Source organism: Ipomoea nil, unplaced genomic scaffold (genome assembly GCF_001879475.1).
Source record: "Ipomoea nil cultivar Tokyo-kokei standard unplaced genomic scaffold, Asagao_1.1 scaffold1317, whole genome shotgun sequence".
In the NCBI taxonomy this organism is placed as follows: Eukaryota; Viridiplantae; Streptophyta; class Magnoliopsida; order Solanales; family Convolvulaceae; genus Ipomoea; species Ipomoea nil.
This window is the reverse complement of record NW_017617745.1, coordinates 2,536,923-2,558,346: the sequence shown is the minus strand read 5'-3', so window position 1 is coordinate 2,558,346 and position 21,424 is coordinate 2,536,923. Positions and strand designations below refer to the sequence as shown.

General features: G+C 45.5%; 1 protein-coding gene and 1 long non-coding RNA gene across 2 annotated transcripts; one reads left to right on the top strand and one right to left on the bottom strand.

The window, feature by feature from the left end:
• Positions 1-549: 549 nt before the first annotated feature.
• Positions 550-1,393, top strand: LOC109185242. Its single transcript, XM_019335223.1, has 4 exons — positions 550-808; positions 897-1,032; positions 1,134-1,231; positions 1,332-1,393. Exons 1-4 carry the CDS (start codon positions 637-639, stop codon positions 1,391-1,393), a joined length of 468 nt encoding a protein of 155 aa, XP_019190768.1. The 5' UTR covers positions 550-636.
• Positions 1,394-2,724: 1,331 nt separating this feature from the next.
• On the bottom strand, positions 2,725-20,011 carry LOC109185328. The gene is made up of 3 exons (XR_002054966.1): positions 19,934-20,011; positions 14,885-14,889; positions 2,725-2,736 (listed from the first exon to the last, which is right to left on the bottom strand). It is a non-coding gene; the product is annotated as an uncharacterized LOC109185328 (long non-coding RNA).
• Positions 20,012-21,424: the final 1,413 nt, after the last annotated feature.

The following is a 21,424-nucleotide window of genomic DNA, read 5'->3' as shown; positions in this document are numbered from 1 at the left end:
TATGTTCTGGATACTTACTCTAAGGCTTCGGGCCAATGGGTTAATTATGATAAGTCCACTGCGTGCTTTAGTGCAAATGTTCAGCAGAATGTGCGGAATGAGGTGGTGGAGGTTCTGGGGGTGGAGGAAGGGGTTATGAGTGGGAGGTATTTAGGGCTACCATCCCTAGTTGGCAGGAGGAAGAAGGAGATTCTGGGTTTCATCAAAGACCGAATGCTTGCTAAGATCAGATCGTGGAGTGCAAAGTTCCTATCGAGAGCAGGTAGGGAAGTCCTGTTGAAGAATGTGATTCAAGCAATACCCACCTTTGCAATGATGATTTTCTTGTTACCTGTGGGGCTGTGTCGAGAGATTGAGATGTTGATGAATCAGTATTGGTGGACTGGCAGTGTAGGAGGGGGTTGGGGCATCCGGTGGCGCTCTTGGGAAGGGTTGTGTAAGCCGAAGGTTTGTGGAGGTTTAGGGTACCGGAGATTGCATGAGATGAATAAAGCGTTGCTTGGGAAGTAAGCTTGGCGCTTGGTAACCAAACCACAGTCTTTGGTGGCTCGGGTTTACAAAGCGCGTTATTACCCGAGGTGTGGTTTCTTTGATGCAACGGAGGGTAGTAATCCCTCTTACATTTGGAAGGGTATTATGGCGGTACAAGGGGTGTTGAAGGAGGGGTGTAGGAGGGTCGTTGGGAATGGGGCGGACACGATAATTGGTTTGGATCCCTGGTTGCCAGATGACAACAACCCATATGTGGAAACAGAGTTGCACCAGTCTGTCTTTAGAGCTCGGGTAACGTCTTTGTTGAATGACCAAGGTACGGGATGGGATTATGATTGCGTTAATGATATTTTTAATTCCCTTGATGCAAGATTGATTATGAATATTCCGGTTAGTTGGCGCAGGCCTGTTGATCGCTGGACTTGGCATTGGGATCCGAAGGGGATGTATTCTGTTAAGTCATGCTACAAACGGATTACCATGGTTGCCCCGGATGATCGGCCATGGTCACGTATATGGAGTTTACATGTTCCCCCTAAGGTAAAATGTTTCTGTTGGCAGCTAGCTTATGAGTTTCTTCCCACACGTGATGCGTTGGCTGTGAAAAGGGTAGCTTGTTCACTTGATTGTCATATGTGTAGGCTGGTGGCCGAATCTGCGGTCCATCTTTTTGTTAACTGTGCGGAGGCCAGGCGGGTTTGGAACCTATTGGGTGTGCCACAGCTGAATGCTTATGCAGGTGATAATATCTCTGATTGGTTTTTTTGGTGTGTTAGTAAGTTGTGTGCCGACTCTTTGCCAAGGTTTGTAATGGTATGTTGGGGATTGTGGACAAGCAGGAATGATAGTGTCTGGAAGGGCAGTGTGCATAATTCAGCCACGGTGGTGCAGCGTGCCCTAGACTTTCTGGAAGGGTGGCGTGGGGCGAATCAGGAACATCGTGTGAATGGGCCGGTGGACGTTGACCACTGGAAGAAGCCGCGGTTGGGCAGGGTTAAATTAAATACGGATGTTTCGGTTCGGCAGGAGGAAGGACGGATGGGGTTGGGTTGGGTGCTGCGAGATGATAATGGGGGGGTTCTTGGTGGCTAAGATTGTGCTTGTAGCAGGAACTTATTTGGTGAAGGAAGCCGAGGCCTTGTGCGTAAGAGAAGCTCTTAGCTGGCTGAAGGCTACGGGACTAGGATGTGTGGATGTGGAGATGGACTCACAACTGGTATGTAATGCTATTCATTCTGTGTCTTTTGGTTCAGCTTTTGGCTATTTGGTGGATGATGTAAAGGATTTGGCATCTGAAATTGAGGATGTTGAATTCTACTTTGTTAAGCGATCTGCGAATCGTGCCGCTCACTGTGTTTCTAGGGAGGCCTTTTCTGAGTCAGGTTGCGGGGAGTGGCTGGACTCCCCTCCATCTTTTCTTGTAAACATTCTTCATTCTAATATAATGAATTAAGTTTACTTTCTCAAAAAAATTAAATTTTGGGTTGTCACAGAAGATCATGGCCCAAGCCCTTCACTCTCATCTCCTGAAGGAGCGCGATGGCCGAGCTCAAGATATGGACGCATTTGCGAAGGAGAAGGAGGCTCTTCTCAAAGAGAATGAGAAGCAGTCGGTCGAAATCACCAGGCTAACCGAGCTCCTTCGAGTCGAGAAAGAGAATGTCGTCAGTGCCGTGGCCGACTATAAGGGCTCGACGGATTTCAAGACAGATTCTCTGGCAGAAGCGCGCGCCACTCACTTAGAAGAGTTGGTGAAGGAATGGTTGTCGACTCTGGCCAGTGACGACTATTTGGTGGAGTTGGGTGAGCGAGACTACACCCTGGGCTTGTGCGACTCTCAGCACGACATTTATGACATGCTGTTAGCCAGGCATGTGGCACCCCGAAAATCCTATCCTTTAAATAGGATTAATTGAGTAATCAATCCTAAATTATCCTTGTTGACTTTATAACCAATTTCCTAAATTGATAGTCGGAGGACCTAAATTGACCAACTCTTTGGTCAATTGATTTAAGTAAAAAAGGAGTACCTTTAGCTTTGATGGTTGTACCCAATTCTTTGGGGTCTTCCTAAGCCTTTCTAGGGAAAGTAACAGTATGATGGTCTTTTCCCCTTACTTGGTCTTGAAGCCTTACCCTACCCAAACCTAAAATTCATTTCATCACTTTAGCAATACAACTTTTCTCTCCCTTCTCTCTAAGAAACTTGGCTTCTTCCCCAAGCCAAGAAAGACATAACCTAATCTTGTAAAGATTCATCCCAAGATCCCACCTTTCTATCTTCCAAGCTTAGGAAAGGGTAAGATCTAAAGTTATTTAGTGTTTTTGGTTAGCTTTAGGGTGTCTTTATCTAAGTTTGGTGTTTTCTTGTGGTTTGGCTTGTGTAAGAAGGTTGTGAGGAAGAAGAGCTTCCAAGTAGGGCCTAGGAGGGTTAGAAGAAAGAAGGTTTTGGTCTTCAAAGGTAACCCATGCTATACAAAACATATTTTCTACTTGCTGTTGATGATTCTTAACTTCTATTGATGATTCTTGGTGTAAATGTGAGATTTGATGCATGATCTTGTGATAATGCATGTTTAGAGCTTGTATCTAGGTTTCTTGAATGCTATTCTTTGATCTATTCATGTGTTCAAGTCATTTCCTTGTTGTGTGTGAGATTTGGGGTGTTTTGGACTTGAACTTGACCTTGGAGATGAATTTCCCCGAAGGAAAATAATTTGTGCTCGGGTGTTCCCCGCGGACGAAATGGCGAGCGGATGTCCACCCACCGCCCCACCTGCGGGTGGCAAGTGTGTACCCAACGAGGGGTACCGCGGGTAGGGACCCACCCGCGGGGTACACTGATGGTGGAATGTTGGGTGTTGTGTTCCCGTGGTTCCATCTCTTGGTATGTGATGTTTTGACATCCTTTTGTTGGATTGTTGAGCTTTTGAGTGTCTTCTTGATGTTTCGTATGTCTAGAACGATGTCCTAAGTATCCATGTTAGGATTTGGTGTCTTGAATCGTGCTTATGGTCCAACTTTGTGATTCGTTGGAACCATTTTGGTTTACCCGTTTGATGAGCATGCTAGTTATGTTGTCTTTGATGCTAGTATGTGTTGTTTGTCCATTCCTTGTGGATTGGCAACTTGTGTTGCCAATCTTGTTGATATTGGATTGAAGTCCATTGTTGTTGTTGAGTATTGTTTCATGTCTATCATTGAAATCTCTTGATTGATGTCTATAATGTGATCTTGTACATTTGTTGTACCTGTTGTTGATACTTGATTGGGCTATTGATGAGTCTCAATCCTCTTGATGATGACACATTGATGATGACTATGTGTGACTATGAATGAAATTGGTGGTGATGTGACTTGAGCTTTGCTCACGAGTTTGGCAGTATGTGACTATGATATTTAATGGTACCCTCGTGTACTGAGAGTTTGGCGGTATTGTTTGGCGGGGGACGACGGTCCCAGGAGGGATAAGGTTGGACTCAGAAGTACAGGGTGGCACTCGGAGGTACAGGTTGGAACTGAGATAAGGCCGGGGGTAGCCATAAGGGTGGTACTAAGGTACAATGTTGGAACGTGAAACTTGTCATTATGTGAACTGTTGTGTTTATTGCTTATGAGCATGTCTCTCGAGAACTCTACCATTAAGATGGTAGGTTGTGTCTGTTGTTGAGAATGTTGCTTGTTGTCCTTGTTGTCTTGTGTATTGTTGTTGATGATCGGTCTTTTGTTGAGAGCGTGATGTTGTGTTCTTTGATGTTCCCTCTCTTGACTTTGAAACGATATATACTGTATTCCTTTGTCTCAAATGGTTTTGCCTATATATATATTATGTTACTTAACGCGTATTGGTGGGTTACCAGCATCTCTCGCTGACGGGTGTTATCCCTATGTTTTTCAGGTTATGATTAGCTTGGAGAGCGCGCTAATGGATCTAGATAGCGTAGTTCTTATGCCTTCCTTTTTTATTAGACTGTTGGCCTGTGTGCCCTAGACTTTGACGTTGTTACGAATGTTTCTGTTAGACTTAACACGTGTACTTGTAGATTTATGGGTGTGGCATAACACTTTCCCAATTAATGTTTAGACTGTTTATCTCTTATTTGAGCTTTTAAATTTTGGTAAAATCGGGGGTGTTACAAGGGACCCCAGCTTTACCCCCAAAGGTTGGGGCCTGAAGCCATGCCTGCTTTCTCCTCAAGCGCCGGTGACTGCAGCTGCCGACACCCTTCAAGGCATACAAGTTCAAGCTTCTTCAGAGGGTGTCGTCTTGACTTCTCCATCTGACGAAACCACGGGGGGGTGGGGGGGCTAGAGCAAGCCGGCGATGCACAGACTCGGTCAGAGAGACCTTCCCCCACTTTCCCTATTGGACCATCGGAGGGCGAGTGAGGCGAAGTCCCACAATAGATCTTTTAAAACCTTCCCTTCTATGAAAATGCTACTTTTGGTCGACGTCTTCTATTTTTGTCTATCCTCAAAACGTCTCAGGGTTAAGGCCTTTTCTTGTATTTTCTGTTTTATGCGCGAGCCCCTTAATCGAAGCGACTCCCGGCTACAAGCCATGCTTGAGAAATTCTTACTCGTCCGAGTTCCTAAGTCGAGACGACTTTCAACTAGGATTTTCATTCCTTTCAGGAAACTCTCACCCGCCCGAGTCTCTCAGTCGAGGCGGCTCTTGACTGTGTTTTTCTTTTCCAAGCGACTTTCACTCGCCCGAGTCCCTCAGTCGAGGCGACTCTCGGCTGTGACTCTTTTCCAAGAGACTTTCACTCGCTTGAGTCCCTTAATCGAGGTGACTCTCGACTGTGACTCTTTTTTTCAAGAATGTTCTAAGGGTTTTGGGTCATTCCTTTTCTCCTCTTTTCTTTTATTTTTTTATGAGTATGAGCAGAGCTCGCCTTGAGCTACTACTTCAAGTATTCGCACCGAACCCCCTTTTGGCGTGTTGAATGACCCCTTGATTACTGCGTGTTGACCCACCCCGCTGTTATTGCGTGTTGGCCGACTCCGCAATTATCGCGTGTTGGCCGACTCCGCGATTATCGCGTGTTGGCCGACTCCACGACGATCGCGTATTGGCTGACTCCGCGGTTATCGCGTGTTGGCCGACTCCACGGTTAATTATTCTGGATTCATCTTATATACCGCCCATTATGCCTCTTTCTTTTTTATTTATTTTTTATTTTTATATTCGACCCTTTGACCTGTTTATACTTGTATTAACGCTGGGCTAAGAAGACTCTTGAAGGCACGTTGAGTGAACATGTGACACCCTTTATTGAGACTCGGAAAAGAAGCGCAAATACATTTGAATCTAACCTTTCACTAGTAATACTTCTTTAGGTGGACCGCGTTCCATTTTCGGTCAATGAGTCGTCCCTCCAGTGTCTCTAACTTGTAGGTACCTGCCTGGATGGCTGCCGCTACTCGGTATGGACCTTCCCAATTGATGGCGAATTTTCCTCCTTCAGTCGGTCGGCTGGCTTGCCTATCTCTTAGAACCAGATCTCCCACTTGAAACCGCTTGACCCGAGTCCGTTTGTCTTGGTACCGCTTAATAGACAGTTGGTACTCAACCATTCGCGCATGAGCCACCTCTCTTTTCTCTTCCAAAAAATTTTTCCCGATCCACAGACTTTCCTCATTTTCTTCATTCGAGTAGTGGATGACTCGGTAGGTGGGCTCGATAATTTCTAACGGGACCTTCGCCTCAAAGCCATAGGCTAGGGAAAAGGGGCTCTCTCCCGTGACTCGTCTCTGAGTGGTCCGGTAGGCCCACATCACTCGGTCCAGTTCGTTAACCCAATTTCCTCCAACGTCTATAAGCTTTTTCCGAATGCCGTCCACGATGGTGCGATTCGTGTTTTCTACCTGTCCATTTGCCTGCGGGTAGGCGACCGACACCTTAGTGTGCCGAATCCTGTGTTGCTGGCAGAACTCAGCAAATGGCTGACAATCAAACTGCCGGCCGTTGTCGCTGATTAAATGCTCAGGGAGTCCAAAGCGACAAATTACTCTCTTCCAAAGAAATCGTCAACACTGGTACTCAGTAATCGTAACCAACGGCTCGGCTTTGACCCACTTGGTGAAATAGTCAATGGCGACTACTCAAAATCGAAATCGCCCTGGTGCCTGAGGTAGTGGTCCAAAGATATCGATTCCCCACTTGGAGAAGGGGATGGCGGTTGTGATAGGAGTGTAAAACGTAGCGGGCCTTGTGTCCTTTCGGGCAAAGGCCTGACATACGGTACATTTTGCCACACAATCCCTCATCATGATGGACAAGTAGTATCCTTGGACGACCAACTTCCGAGCGAGGGTATGAGCCCCTTGGTGCGCAGCGCTTATCCCTCGATGCACCTCCTCCATTATTCTCTCAGCCTCTGGCCGCAATAGACATCTCAAAAGAGAACCTCCGAACGACTTTTTATAGAGTCAGCCGTTAATGATGTCGAAGGATGGTGCCTTTCTTCGAACCCGAGCAGCAACAGCCGAGTCGTTAGGTAACTCATCCTTCTCTTTGTATCTTAGGATGTCTTCGATCCAGAACATCTCTGGATTAGCTTAGGGTCCCAATCTTTAGTTGTTACTTGTTCGATTTCTTCGACCGAGTCGTCAATACTAGGCTGATATATTTCCTATTTTTGACATATTTGCATCAAATGGTCGGGTATCCCGCCGAAAGCCATCTTGGATAGGATGTCGGCTTCTGTGTTCTCCGCCCTCGGGATGTGCTCAATCTCGTGGGCCAAGAACCCCTGCAGGAGTCCCCCAGTTTTTTCCTTGTATAGTAGTAGCCGATCACTCCTGGCTTCGCAAGTTCCAGTCACCTGCCCCACCACAATGCGAGAATATGTCTTAACGCGTAACCGAGTTGTAACACCCCAGATTTTTAAGACTTTTAAAACTTATATAATAAAGATAGAATCTCATGAAATCCCAAAATACGATACAAGAGTACGGGGAGCTATGCCACACCCGAGCTAGAGAACCCGGGTGCACAGGCTAAATTCTAAAACCTCAATCAGTATCAAAACTAAATCATGGCACGCAGGCCGAAAGGGAAACCTATCTTAATGCTACGCCCCAAGCTTCTAGCGCGCTCCAGTGATCTACCCGTCTGTGCCTGAAAGCCAAATATATCTGTTCAGTGAGAGATGCTGGTAACCCACTCCAACGCGTTGAAATACAATACATATAGACATATATATAGATATACGAAAACCATTTTGAAGCATGAAGATATATCCTACGAGACTCTGGCTTTTAAAACAGGGATCGACTCAACAGATAGGGCTAAGCACAGACAGCAGTTATACCAAGCATATATAGTTTACAACAGGCAAGATAGGAAAGATAAGCACAATTAATAATCATAATCCAACACATACGAGTCCTAGTATAATTCCCACAGTCACATCCCCAAGACAATAACAACAACTCATCCATATCTCATCACATAGCACACTTTGTTGGCGCCACAGGACCAATCGCATGCCCATACATGAGGGTCAGCGCATATAGCTCTGACACGGCCCCGCAGCACCCTGCACCGTATTGCAACACGGAGGGGTCGATCGCAACCGACCGATGAACCGCAGCTCATCATAGTTTGATCGCAACCAAACAGTGGATCGCAGCCAAGAAATATGAACCGCAGCTCATGTAGAAACGTTTGATCGCAACCAAACGGTGGACTGCAGCCCAAGAGTGTAAATCTGACCGCAGCCAGCTTCTGAACCGCAGCTCAGGAATAACCAATCCGATCGCAACCGAATTGGGGTATCATGCACACATAACACATAGCAAGCACATGCAACCCACATTAACACATTGGGAAGGGGGAGAAAATGTATAACAAAACCTATGCGTGATCCTTCACATACTAAGAATAATCCTAAGGGGTTCATACTTCTTTCACCTAGGTCAACGCGATACCAATTCAACTAGCATGCAATATATAAGACTCATACAACCTACGAACGGTACCCGAAATATCAAACTAGACAAAGGCATGATAGACGGAGTCCGTTGGGACGCCACGGGGGTCGGGGAAACATCAAACGGGGAAGCCAAAATCCCAAGGTGGGGTTCAAACCAGCGGGTAGCCGGTGGGTGAGGGATCAACCGCCGGCGGTAGCAAATCCGGGCAGTGGGTGCCCGGCGGGCAGCTGCTCGCTGCCGGCGTTGCCCAAGAAGGCCGCGGGTAGGTGGCGGGTCCCCTACCCCCACCTACCCCCCACTGACTCTTTCATCACAAAAACGCCCCGGGAACCTTTGTGGAACCCGAAACCACGCTTAGACACTTTCCAACACAATTGATAACGTACGTAGACAATTAACGGATCAAAATCAAGAAACATACGGCACATAACCTATCATGCTTTTAAACATAATCAACACCCAATCATGCGAATTCCCACCCCATATACCAAGAAGGATATCATACGATACAACCTAGGGTTCTAATCACTTTTAAATCAATAAGGACACAATTCATCTTCTAATATCAAGATTCAGTAAGAATATCACATAAACATCAAGAACATCTTACAATTATCAAGAACATCATATAATCATCAAGAACGTCATATAATTATCAAGAACATCATAATTATCAAGAACCTCTCATCATCGAGATCACCCATGGAATCATCCCACCAATCATCAATAATAATATCACAAATCATCAATACACAATAATATGGGGAAATCCTAAGAGGGGAATCATAGCTATGAAAATAGGTTTTGTTGAGACATGGGTTACCTCTTAGCCTTAATTAATTCCTTGGCCATGAAGGGTCTTTCTTTAAGCTTTCTTCTTTCTTGATTTCTCCTAAGGGGATTCTTGGAACTTCTTGTGTTGTGAGAGATTATGGTGGTGAAAGATCTAGGTGCCTCCTATATCCCTATTTATATATTTAAGACTCCTAATTAGGGTCTGAATGGTATGGGTTTACTAATTCTATTCCTTATAGGACTAAGGGCTTATTTTAGGGATAAGGGTCCATGGTCCATAGTGGACCATATTAATTAATTAAAGGGAATCCTAATCGTAGTCTGAATAGTAAAAGACCTACTTCCTTTATTCCTAATAGATAACTAGGTCTATGATTCCTAATTAGAATCTGAATTGTAAAGGGTTTACTTTCTTTATTCCTAATAGGCTTAAGACTCTAATTTAGGCAAGGGTTCACGGTTCATGGTGGACCTTATTAATTAATTAAAGGAAACCTAACCGTATTAAATCATATTTAATTATTATTAACGGGATTAATTAAATAATTAATCCGGGATTGAAGGCCGTAACACGGGGTGTTACACTCTCCCCCCCTTACGAGAAGCTTCGTCCCCGAAGCTTGGAAATCATTGCGGGGGTAACGAGTCCAAAGTAGTACGGTGGTCCTATAGCGAAAGCATTCTACGGGGAAACTGTATAATTGTATGTTTATGTGTGCTGGGTTTTTGGGAACGATTAGGTTTAAAGGGCTAAGAGAGTGGGTTTCAAACCTGAGGACAAAGTGAATTTAGGAATTAGGATCAAAGTTTTCAAGGTTGCAACTTAGGGTGTGAGGTTGCCACCTTGTATGGAATCGTTAAAATAGGGGATCAAGAGTGTGGTTGAAGGGTAGAAAGGGTTTTGAAATAAGGAGGGGGGCCGATTTTCTGAGGGAGGGAAGGGAATTCGGCTAGGATGGGTTAAGGGTTCTCGATCTTCAAGTGACTATTCTGGTTTGATGCTTTGATCACGACGTATTGACGAACTGATGATCCTTCTTCCTTGGTGTTGGCACTTGCTTGACTTTAAGATCCTTGTTAGACCTTGCTTCCCAGGCTAAGGTTTCATCCTTCTCCCCTATCTTGAGGGAATCTCCCGTGATGATTTAACACTTACTTCTTTAATGCGTCTAAGGTCTTGACCAAGTTTGGTCAACCAAGCCAATCTCTTAGGGCGCACTTCCCAAATTCTTCCCAAAGTTTCTTGGGAGTCGGTAAACTTTGGGTTGATTTTCCCTTCTTATTGAATTTCATCTCCTCTTTAGTGAATGAAATTCTTAGTAAGACTTCATGTCTTCCCCGAGGTTCGACTAGTTGTGCCTTTTTGTGTTACTTTTAATGGTGAAGGTGTCCTTGCATGCTCTTTTTCTTTTTGAAGTGCAGTTGGTTACCTAACCTTGTTGTGGAATGACTCGGTGACTTTACGAGTCATCTCATTTCCTTGTGGGTCCTTAATGACCCTTGAGATCTTGGCACAAATGTGCTTTTTACCTTTTTGCCTAGCACCACGGACTACGTAGTTCTTGATTCCAAACAACTTGTAAGGAGTCCTCTGATTTGCTTGAACGATATCCATGGTTTGAAGGAGTCCCGGTCCATCCTTAGCATTTTGACTTTTAAGGTCTTTGTGAGTCCTTAGCACGAGTTCCCAACTTACCTCCTTAGTTTGCACAATCCTTTATGCCAATCATCCCTAGTCGGTTGTATCATAGAGTCCAACTTCAACTCCACGTGTAATGCAATTGGTTGTGCTTTTCCGATGATGTCTTGTGTGTCAAGGTCTTTTACCGATGACACCATGTTTGGGCGACCCATGGTTCTTTACTCAAGACTCGCGTTCATCAATCGAGGCACACAAGTGCGCCATGAATCAATAAAGTGAGGAGTTAAGAAATCAGTACATTGTACCAGTGGGCGCGAGGTGGGCGGTCGTCCGCCTGCCAAGCTCCTGTTGGGGACCCGTCAAGGTCCCGTTGGGAACCCGCGGAAGGTGACTAGGAAGAGTGAATTCCTTCGGGGAAAATCCCAAGAATGCACAGATTCAAGTCCCGACAAGCCCCATGTCCATGTGCACAATAGAAGGGACTTGAATACATAGGGTGGCCCATCGTATAGTTTTATTGATCCTTAGGTACGAGTTATAGATGAGTCAAGACTCTCGCATGTTCTTTTTGCTCACTAGGTCGGGTCCGGTTTCCAACTAGCAACCTCATCACCTTTACCGGGTGGTTGGTTATAAGCCAACTTTGTCTTTTCCTTACTTGATTAATGATAAGCCTTCTTGGTTTTTCTTGGAGTTCGGCTTGTCGCTCGTTCTTTGTTCAGTCCTTTGGCGACCAAGTGCTTGGTGATGCATTTCTCTTCCTTGGAATGCATTGATTGACTGCCTTTGACGTCGCATGGTGTTTTGGCGATTTTGTGTGTTACATGTACTTCTTACGGTGTCTTAAAACCATCAAGGTCCTTGTTCCCAGGTAAGACCCTTATCGCCGGGAGGCTCTAGTTGTATGATACTTTCCATGCGTCTGTTGCCTCTTATTGTCATACCGAGTCCTTTTCGACAATTCGTGCTAACCATTGAGAAAAGACGTTGTTCATGTACTACTTTTCTTTCTTGCATTTAATTGGCGTTCCCGGTCTCCGGGCTAGGATAGTTTCGCCCATTCTTAACCAGTTCCGGAAGGGTTCGCTCATGCTAGAGGGAGCGGTCTCCCACTTCCGTTACTCCTTCTTTCGGGTTTGTCCCTAAATTCCCCGTTTGGTAGAGGTTGGCATTACTGGTGTAGGCTTCGTTGGGTGTGCGGGGTTTGCTTACAATTAGGGCCTTCTGGGTTTCGTTGTTGTGGTCTGTCACAGACTTCTTTATCTTGGTTGTCTCTGTAGGATCTAATTCAGGCGCAAAACGAGCTAGCTGGAGGGATCGTTTGTGGTATTCCCTGATGGTGGTCATCCCTTGTTTTAGGTGGAGGATTTTCCTCGTACATGGTTGCCCTTACAGGTGCGGGGTGGAATCGTCCTCGTAGCCGTGCCCCTAGGCACTCCTAGTTGAACCCCTGGTTGTTGCCCATAAGTGGGTTCTTCGTGGATTTATCAAAGATCAGCCTCGTGTCTTGAAGTGGAATGAGGCTTTCCCTACGCGGCGTTCCTCTGGGTATTCCATTAACCCGAGGACTTTGTTGAAGGTTCGGGTTCATTCTTCGAGGAGTGTGAGATCCTTGACTGTCTTCTTGTTGGCGCCATGCTGCTGGTTTTCAGGGTCAATATTTATTGTACCGATGAGTCAGTGTGCTGCACCCTTACCTTGGTGTGGTAAGCGTAGGGGAAGTTATTTTAAGTTAGAGAGGGATAAGGTGAGGGGAGGTTATGTGTAGGTTTCACAATCTCACCGCGCGTCCTAAGATTCCTGAATCCTATGTTCCTAAGTACCTAGAGTTCAAGCCTAATGTCCTAAAGTCCGGTCCTAAGAGTCTTATCCTAGGGTCAAACTTAGGCTCTGATACCAACTGTAACATCCCAGATTTTAAAGACTTTTAAAACTTATATAATAAAGATAGAATCTCATTAAATCCCAAAATACGATACAAGAGTACGGGGTGCTATGCCACACCCGAGCTAGAGAACCCGGGTGCACAGGCTAAATTCTAAAACCTCAATCAGTATCAATACTAAATCATGGCACGCAGGCCGAAAGGGAAAACTATCTTAAGCTACGCCCCAAGCTTCTAGCGCGCTCCAGTGATCTACCCGTCTGTGCCTAAAAGCCAAATATATCTGTTCAGCGAGAGATGCTGGTAACCCACTCCAACGCGTTGAAATACAATACATATAGACATATATATAGATATACGAAAACCATTTTGAAGCATGCAGATATATCCTACGAGACTCTGGCTTTTAAAACAGGGATCGACTCAACAGATAGGGCTAAGCACAGACAGCAGTTATACCAAGCATATACAGTTTACAACAGGCAAGATAGGTAAGATAAGCACAATTAATAATCATAATCCAACACATACGAGTCCTAGTATAATTCCCACAGTCACATCCCCAAGACAATAACAACAACTCATCCATATCTCATCACATAGCACACTTTGTTGGCGCCACAGGACCAATCGCATGCCCATACATGAGGGTCAGCGCATATAGCTCTGACACGGCCCCACAGCACCCTGCCCCGTATTGCAACACGGAGGGGTCGATCGCAATCGACCGATGAACCGCAGCTCATCATAGTTTGATCGCAACCAAACAGTGGACCGCAGCCCAAGAGTATGTCATCTGACCGCAGCCAGGAAATATGAACCGCAGCTCATGTAGAAACGTTTGATCGCAACCAAACGGTGGACCGCAGCCCAAGAGTGTAAATCTGACCGCAGCCAGCTTCTGAACTGCAGCTCAGGAATAACCAATCCGATCACAACCGAATTGGGGTATCATGCACACATAACACATAGCAAGCACATGCAACCCACATTAACACATTGGGAAGGGGGAGAAAACGTATAACAAAACCTATGCGTGATCCTTCACATACTAAGAATAATCGTAAGGGGTTCATACTTCTTTCACCTAGGTCAACGGGATACCAATTCAACTAGCATGCAATATATAAGACTCATACAACCTACGAACGGTACCCGAAATATCAAACTAGACATAGGCACGATAGACGGAGTCCGTTGGGACGCCACGGGGGTCGGGGAAACATCAAACGGGGAAGCCAAAATCCCAAGGTGGGGTTCAAACCAGCGGGTAGCCGGTGGGTGAGGGATCACCCGCCGGCGGTAGCAAATCCGGGCAGCGGATGCCCGGCGGGCAGCTGCCCGCTGCCGGCGTTGCCCAAGAAGGCCGCGGGTAGGTGGCGGGTCCCCTACCCCCACCTACCCCCCACTGACTCTTTCATCACAAAAACGCCCCGGGAACCTTTGTGGAACCCGAAACCATGCTTAGACACTTTCCAACGCAATTGATAACGTACGTAGACAATTAACAGATCAAAATCAAGAAACATACGGCACATAACCTATCATGCTTTTAAACATAATCAACACCCAATCATGCGAATTCCCACCCCATATACCAAGAAGGATATCATACGATACAACCTAGGGTTCTAATCACTTTTAAATCAATAAGGACACAATTCATCTTCTAATATCAAGATTCAGTAAGAATATCACATAAACATCAAGAACATCTTACAATTATCAAGAACATCATATAATCATCAAGAACGTCATATAATTATCAAGAACATCATAATTATCAAGAACCTCTCATCATCGAGATCACCCATGGAATCATCCCACCAATCATCAATAATAATATCACAAATCATCAATACACAATAATATGGGGAAATCCTAAGAGGGGAATCATAGCTATGAAAATAGGTTTTGTTGAGACATGGGTTACCTCTTAGCCTTAATTAATTCCTTGGCCATGAAGGGTCTTTCTTTAAGCTTTCTTCTTTCTTGATTTCTCCTAAGGGGATTCTTGGAACTTCTTGTGTGGTGAGAGATTATGGTGGTGAAAGATCTAGGTGCCTCCTATATCCCTATTTATATATTTAAGACTCCTAATTAGGGTCTGAATGGTATGGGTTTACTAATTCTATTCCTTATAGGACTAAGGGCTTATTTTAGGGATAAGGGTCCATGGTCCATAGTGGACGATATTAATTAATTAAAGGGAATCCTAATCGTAGTCTGAATAGTAAAAGGCCTACTTCCTTTATTCCTAATAGATAACTAGGTCTAGGATTCCTAATTAGAATCTGAATAGTAAAGGGTTTACTTTCTTTATTCCTAATAGGCTTAAGACTCTAATTTAGGCAAGGGTCCACGGTTCATGGTGGACCTTATTAATTAATTAAATGAAACCTAACCGTATTAAATCATATTTAATTATTATTAACGGGATTAATTAAATAATTAATCCGGGATTGAAGGCCGTAACACGGGGTGTTACAGAGTAGCTCCCAAAGCTTTGGCGAGTCTTACTCCTCCTAACACGGCCTCTTATTCTGCCTCATTATTGGATGCCTTAAACTGGTATTCCAAGGCATAGTATAATCGAAAACCCTCCGAGGTGGTCAGCATGACTCCTCCTTCACAATGTTGACTACTCGCCGCTCCGTCCACATGTAATTCCCACCATTCGCCTTCGCTATCCAGGGAGGCCGGTGCCGTTTCGGTCTCTCGGGCAGTGCACTCGACTATGAAGTCGGCTAACGCTTATCACTTAATGGATGGGCGGGGGTGATACTCGATCCCGTACTTTGTCAATTCCACGACCCACTTTACCAGTCTCCCTGGGGATGTACGATTTCGCAACACTCCGCCCAGCGGCTGATCGGTCAGGACTCGGATGGTGTGCGCTTGAAAATAAGATGCCAACTTCCGTATGGTGATCACCAGGGCATATAATACCTTTTCCAACGGGGTATACCGCCCTTTGAGATGCGACTATGTAGAGGTACAGTGGTTCCCCTTCTTGAGGTGTGGAAAGCGAAGGAGGTGTTGAAAAGTACCTTTTTAATTCCTCAAAAGACTCCTGGCACTCATCGGTCCAAGTAAAACCTTCTCTTTTCTTCATTGCCTCGAAGAAGGGTATGGTTCTATCAGCCGACTTGCTGAGAAAACGGCTAAGGGAAGCCAGTCGACCCGTTAGTCTTTGGAGATCATTGATTGACCCCGGAGCCTCCATATCCATGATCGCTTTTACCTTCTCAGGATTTGGTTCGATGCCTCTCTTGGTCACCATATACCCCAAGAATTTCCCTCATTTGACTGCAAAGGCACAGTTCTTGGGATTTAGTCGTAAATTATACTTCAGCATCACCTGAAAACATTCGGACAGGTCGTGAGCATGGCTCATCTCTTCCTTGCTCTTGACCAACATGTCGTTTACGTAGGCGGCCGTTGACTTCCCCAGCAAGTTATGAAATAGCCAAGCGACCATTCGCGTATACGTGGCCCCCGCATTCTTAACCCCTAAAGGCATTACCTGATAACAATATACCCCATCCGGCGTGATGAATGTCGTCTTCTCCTCGTCCGCTCGGTGCATGTAAATCTGGTGGTATCCCCTGAAAGCGTCCATGAAGCTTAACAGGGTTGGCCCCGCTGTCTTGTCCACCAACTGGTCGATCCTAGGCAGGGGAAAGGGATATTTGGGCAGGCTTTGTTGAGGTCGGTATAATCAACGCACATCCTCCAAGAGGGTGGTTTTAGTACTAAAACCACGTTGGCTATCCAGTCCAGGTATTTTACTTCCCGAATGTGGCCTACGGCTACCAGTGTGTCCACCTCCTTCTTGACGAACTCGCGCCGGTCATTGGCTAGGTACCTCTTCTTTTGGATCACGAGTCGATAACTCGGATCCACCGCTAGTTTATGCGAGATAATCAAGCGAGCGACTCCTGGCATATCCTCGAGGCCCCAAGCAAAGACCAATCGGTCCTCCCGAAGTACTCTAATGATCTCTAACTGAACTCTTTCGTCCAAACCGGCTCCAATTCGCACCTGCCTTTCAGGATGCGCGGGGTTGATTTCTATATACTCCAATTCGACCGCTGGCTCAGGTCGCGGGGGTATCACCTGCTTTACTGATTGCTCTGTGATTTCGTGCACCCTCATTTCTCGCTTTCCCATCCGTTGACACGATTGAAGGTAACATTCTTGAGCAGCCCTCTGATCACACCGTACTGCCCCTACTCTGGTCGGCGTACGGAATTTTAAGCACAAATGTTGCACTGAGATCAATGCCCCCAAGTCTTCCAAACCTGGCCGGCCGAGGATCATGTTGTGTGAACACGTCAAGTCCACGACTATGAACTTCATATCTAATTTACGGACATTGGGATAATCCCTGGCCTCTACCAGCAAGGTGATGGCACCTTCGGCTTCTATAGAATCCCCCGTGAAACCAGCTAATGGTGTCTTTACGGGAATCAGATTTTCTCGGGTCAGCCCCAACTTGTTGAAGGTCTCTAAATATAGGATGTTGACACTACTCCCTGTGTCCACCAAGATTCGTCGGATGACCACCCCATTTACGTCCATCGCTATAACAAACGCATCGCGATGTGGCGTTTGACCGGATGGCAAATCTTTGTCAATGAAGGTAATGGGTTCACAACATACCCTCTTCGCATCGCTCTTACGACCATAAACCGTTCCGACATACTACTACCGAGCCCATGTATTCCGAGTGTTTGACGAGTTGCCTCTTTCCGGACCACCGACTATCATGTTAATAACCGGCTTTTGCTTCCATTGGGCCTCGTCTTCTGAAGAGGCCAGTCTCTTTCCACGATCTTGGCCAGTTGACCTAGCGGGGCCTCCGTTTGGCTTGTGCTGCGGTGGAGCTTTCCTACGCCACTGATTGGCGGGTGGCGGTATGCCTTCTCAAATTATTTCCTCCATTATCTTCTTCAAGTAAGAGCATTCTTCCGTGGTATGAGTGTATGACTTGTGGTATCGACGGGGTGGTGGCGGTCACTCGGATGAGTTGATGAAGGTGGTGCGCCTTCCTGTACCGTGTGTATCAGTGGGGGGGGGGGGGGGGGAGTGGTCGATAAGAATGAGAACGCCTCCCTTCTAAACAACTCGGTCGGTTACCCTGATGTTTCTCCTTTGCTTCGCCCTTTGCTCGTTTAGACCCGGAGGTCCCGCTGGTTTCTCGTTGCCTCTTGTATTTGACCCCTTGTTTTGTGTTGGACCGCTCGTTCGCCATATGTATGGTCTCCACATAAGTGGCCGACCGATTGTCACGAAGGTCGGTGTACATCTTTCCAGACCGAAGCGACTCGATGAAAAATGTGAGCGCAGTCTGATCCTCGACCCCCTCTATGGCTTGGACCTCCTTTTTTCATCGCGCGAGATAAGTCTTGAGCGACTCACCTTCATCCTGATGAATATCCGAAAGGTGCGTCAAATCCCTCTTGGGCTTGATATTTGCCGCATAATGGCTCATGAAGAGGTCAGCCAGGTCGTCAAAACTGCAGATGGACCCTAATGGGAGAGAAATGAGTCATCGCTTAGCAGGACCCTTTAAGGTGGGCAAGAAAGCGCGACACATAACTGGGTCTTTAACTCCAAGGACTTGCATCTTTGCCTGATAGCTGAGGAGATGCTCGCATGGATCACCCGTCCCGTCAATGGTGACTTGCTCTAGGAATTTGAAATCCCCCGGTATTTTGAATGACATAATCTCGGTCGAGAAAGGTAAGGCGGTGAGCAAGGCTCGACCGTGGGATTTAGATCTTCCTTCTATCTGATCCTTCAAATTTCGTATCTCTTAGGCTAGATAAGTCATTTCGTCAAGATTTTCCGTCCGATTTCCTGTGGGTTCTGTGTTTTCTTCTTCTTGAGACTTGGCCTGGCGGCTCATTGCCGCCGCCTTATTTCTTATTCGTCGACTTTGGGTATTAGTCGGGTGTACGACCGTAGTTTCTCCTTGACTCCCCCATTTCTCCTAGCAGGCGGGACTCAACTAGGCGCCTTCTCGCCCAGTCACTCTCATACGGAATGTCGAGTGGTGTCAGGGCCCAATCTCGAATACACGGATTGGGTCTACTGAACTCCCTCGTCCTCGACTCTCCTGATCTCTTTCCTCTTGGCCAGAAGGTTGGACCTGGTCATTCCAAGGCGCATGGGGTGTTAGAGGGGCAGGCGGGGCCCTCTGCCTTTGTGCCCGATCATCCACCGCTTGAGCGATAGCGTCAACTAGAGCGGGTGTAAGCGGAACTAAAGGTGGCGGCGGTGGTCGGGGTGCCGAGTTATTCTCTTGTTCTCTCGAATTGGGTTGGCTCAACTGTTCTCACAAATCCCTCCTCGCGTTGTGAGCATTACTACCTCTAGAAGCGTGGCTTCGTCCTCTTTCGACCATCTTCTTGGTCTACTGCTCTCCGTGAACCCTATTAGGTTGATGTTTTTCGACTTTACTCGTGTAAAGAACATGACGTAACTTCTATCACGATCCCCACAAACGGCGCAAGTGTTGATTTTAGGACTTTTGGGGCCCACAGAGGTCCAACACAATCCGTTAGATTGGTGGATTCACCGGTACCAAATGGTGCACAAAGGAGACTAAAGGAGAGAATTTGCTATTGAGGTTGCTCCGAATTGTACGAGTGTTTCTCTGAACTTTTTAACAGTTGCCCCAACCCTTTATGGGAAGGGCCTATTTATAGGCGACTAACTTACAAGGTTCAAAATAAGTAAATTAATGTGTAATAATTAGGAAATAAAGTTGAGAGACGTTGGGTCTCCGTTTCTGGGCTCATCCAATGGCTGGGTTGACCGGCATTAATGACACGCATTTAGGTAGCAACGGTCATCTAGGCCGACTGACTCCTGCTGATACCGACTCTATTGACTCAACTCCGACCCTTACTGAACTCTCAACGAGGCCTTTGTAGAGCGGGTCTTACTTTCTTGGCCCAACTCCCAAGAGCCCATTTCCCTTATTTACTTTCCTTATTTGGGCCCCCAGCCCATTGGGGTCCATACCCCATCAATGACGTGACAGAGATAACTATTGTTTTTTTTTTTTGAATGCATATCATCTATTGTCCTTAATTGTTTCACTTTTTAAAGTACATGAACTAAATTGAACAAAATTAAAATAGAATGACTACATTAAATAAAACAATGAGCAAATTACCAAAATGATCCCTCGACTATGTCGATTTCACCAATTTAGTCCTACTCATTTTGATTTCTCTAATCAAATCCTCCGACTATCAAAATTTTAACCATTTTAGTCCTCAGGTGACTTGGATGGCCAACTTCCGGCGATGGTAAGGGTAGTTTAGTAACTTCGCAATTATTCCCGCTGAATCGCAATATTTGTCGCTTTCATTCACCACTGCAATTTCAGTAGTCAAAATCCCAAAGCTTTGTCAACATAAACCCTAGAAGTCGAATGTGCGTGAAGCAGAAGGCGAAGCATACAAACTCCTGTCTGAAGTATGGAGCAACAGAGTAATGGCAACTGATGGTGGAAGCGGAACATGTATTTATACTTTGCAGATCTTGCTTTATTATACTGCGGAAAGAGACTTGGTTTATTGTACTATATTCTCAGTGGGGACCATATACATATGAATTTCCGTAGTTGTTAACGATGTATTAGTATTTGAGACTGCTATGTTTGCCTGCACTGTGCAATATGAAATTAATGGGGACCATTGTGTTGTCTGTGCATAAAAGGGGAGCAGTGTGTTGAGTAAATGGGGACCAGTGTGTGAGTAAATGGGGACCAGTGTACTTTGTTGTAGTCAGATTCTTTTTTGTAGTCATGTGGGAACTATGTGCTTTTACTTTTATTTGTTAATTTGTTGTCAGACAGCATGTTTAAAGTGGTTTTACTTGCTTTGTTTAAACAACGTTTTTATTGTTATTGTTTTCTGTGTTATTATATTATATACAGGTTGTTATAATTTCCCATTAAACCTAAGGCATTGTGTAACACCCCCTAATTTTTATGCTAATTAAAGCCTTAAACATGTAGATATCTAAGCAAAACATCAACACAGCGGAAGACTGAAACGGATTATATAAATTGGAAACGGAAGGGGTGCTATGCCACGCTCACACAGAGGTGAACGCACAGGCTAACATCTGCATAATTCATAAATTAAAACCATACATGTCCAAAATACTAAAATCTATCCTTGGCACACAGGCCATAACAACACAAGATGGGAGCTACACTAGCAGGCTCTAGACCGCGCTCACATCTAAACATCACCTGAAAGAAACACATAAAAGATGGGACGATGCCCGCTCAACGAATAATGCTGGTAACCCACCAATACATGTGAAATATCATAAGTAGATAGATATACGTTTGTAAAACCATTTGCGAAACGGAATATGTATATATAAGTTCCAAAACCGAGAGCAGAAGTCAACACAAGACTCTAAGCACTCACAATCAACAATACGGGAACACATCCCAAGACACGAAATGAAACAACGACTCACAAGAACAGCTCAAGGCATAATCTACCATCACACAGTAGATTAACACCCAACATTCATAACACAAGATAATAAGGACACAACCAATGGCAACACATGCCTTTGTGACTACACACGTCACAAGAAAAGATACTCACAACAACGGCTACACAAGC

Excerpts from the sequence above, each read along its gene's own strand:
- LOC109185242 (XM_019335223.1), top strand. The coding sequence starts at position 637 with ATGGCGGTACAAGGGGTGTTGAAGGAGGGGTGTAGGAGGGTCGTTGGG. Across the intron at positions 1,033-1,133 it reads GTTTACATGTTCCCCCTAAG|GCTGGTGGCCGAATCTGCGG; the intron begins GTAAAATGTTTC and ends TCATATGTGTAG. Across the intron at positions 1,232-1,331 it reads ACAGCTGAATGCTTATGCAG|GAATGATAGTGTCTGGAAGG; the intron begins GTGATAATATCT and ends GTGGACAAGCAG.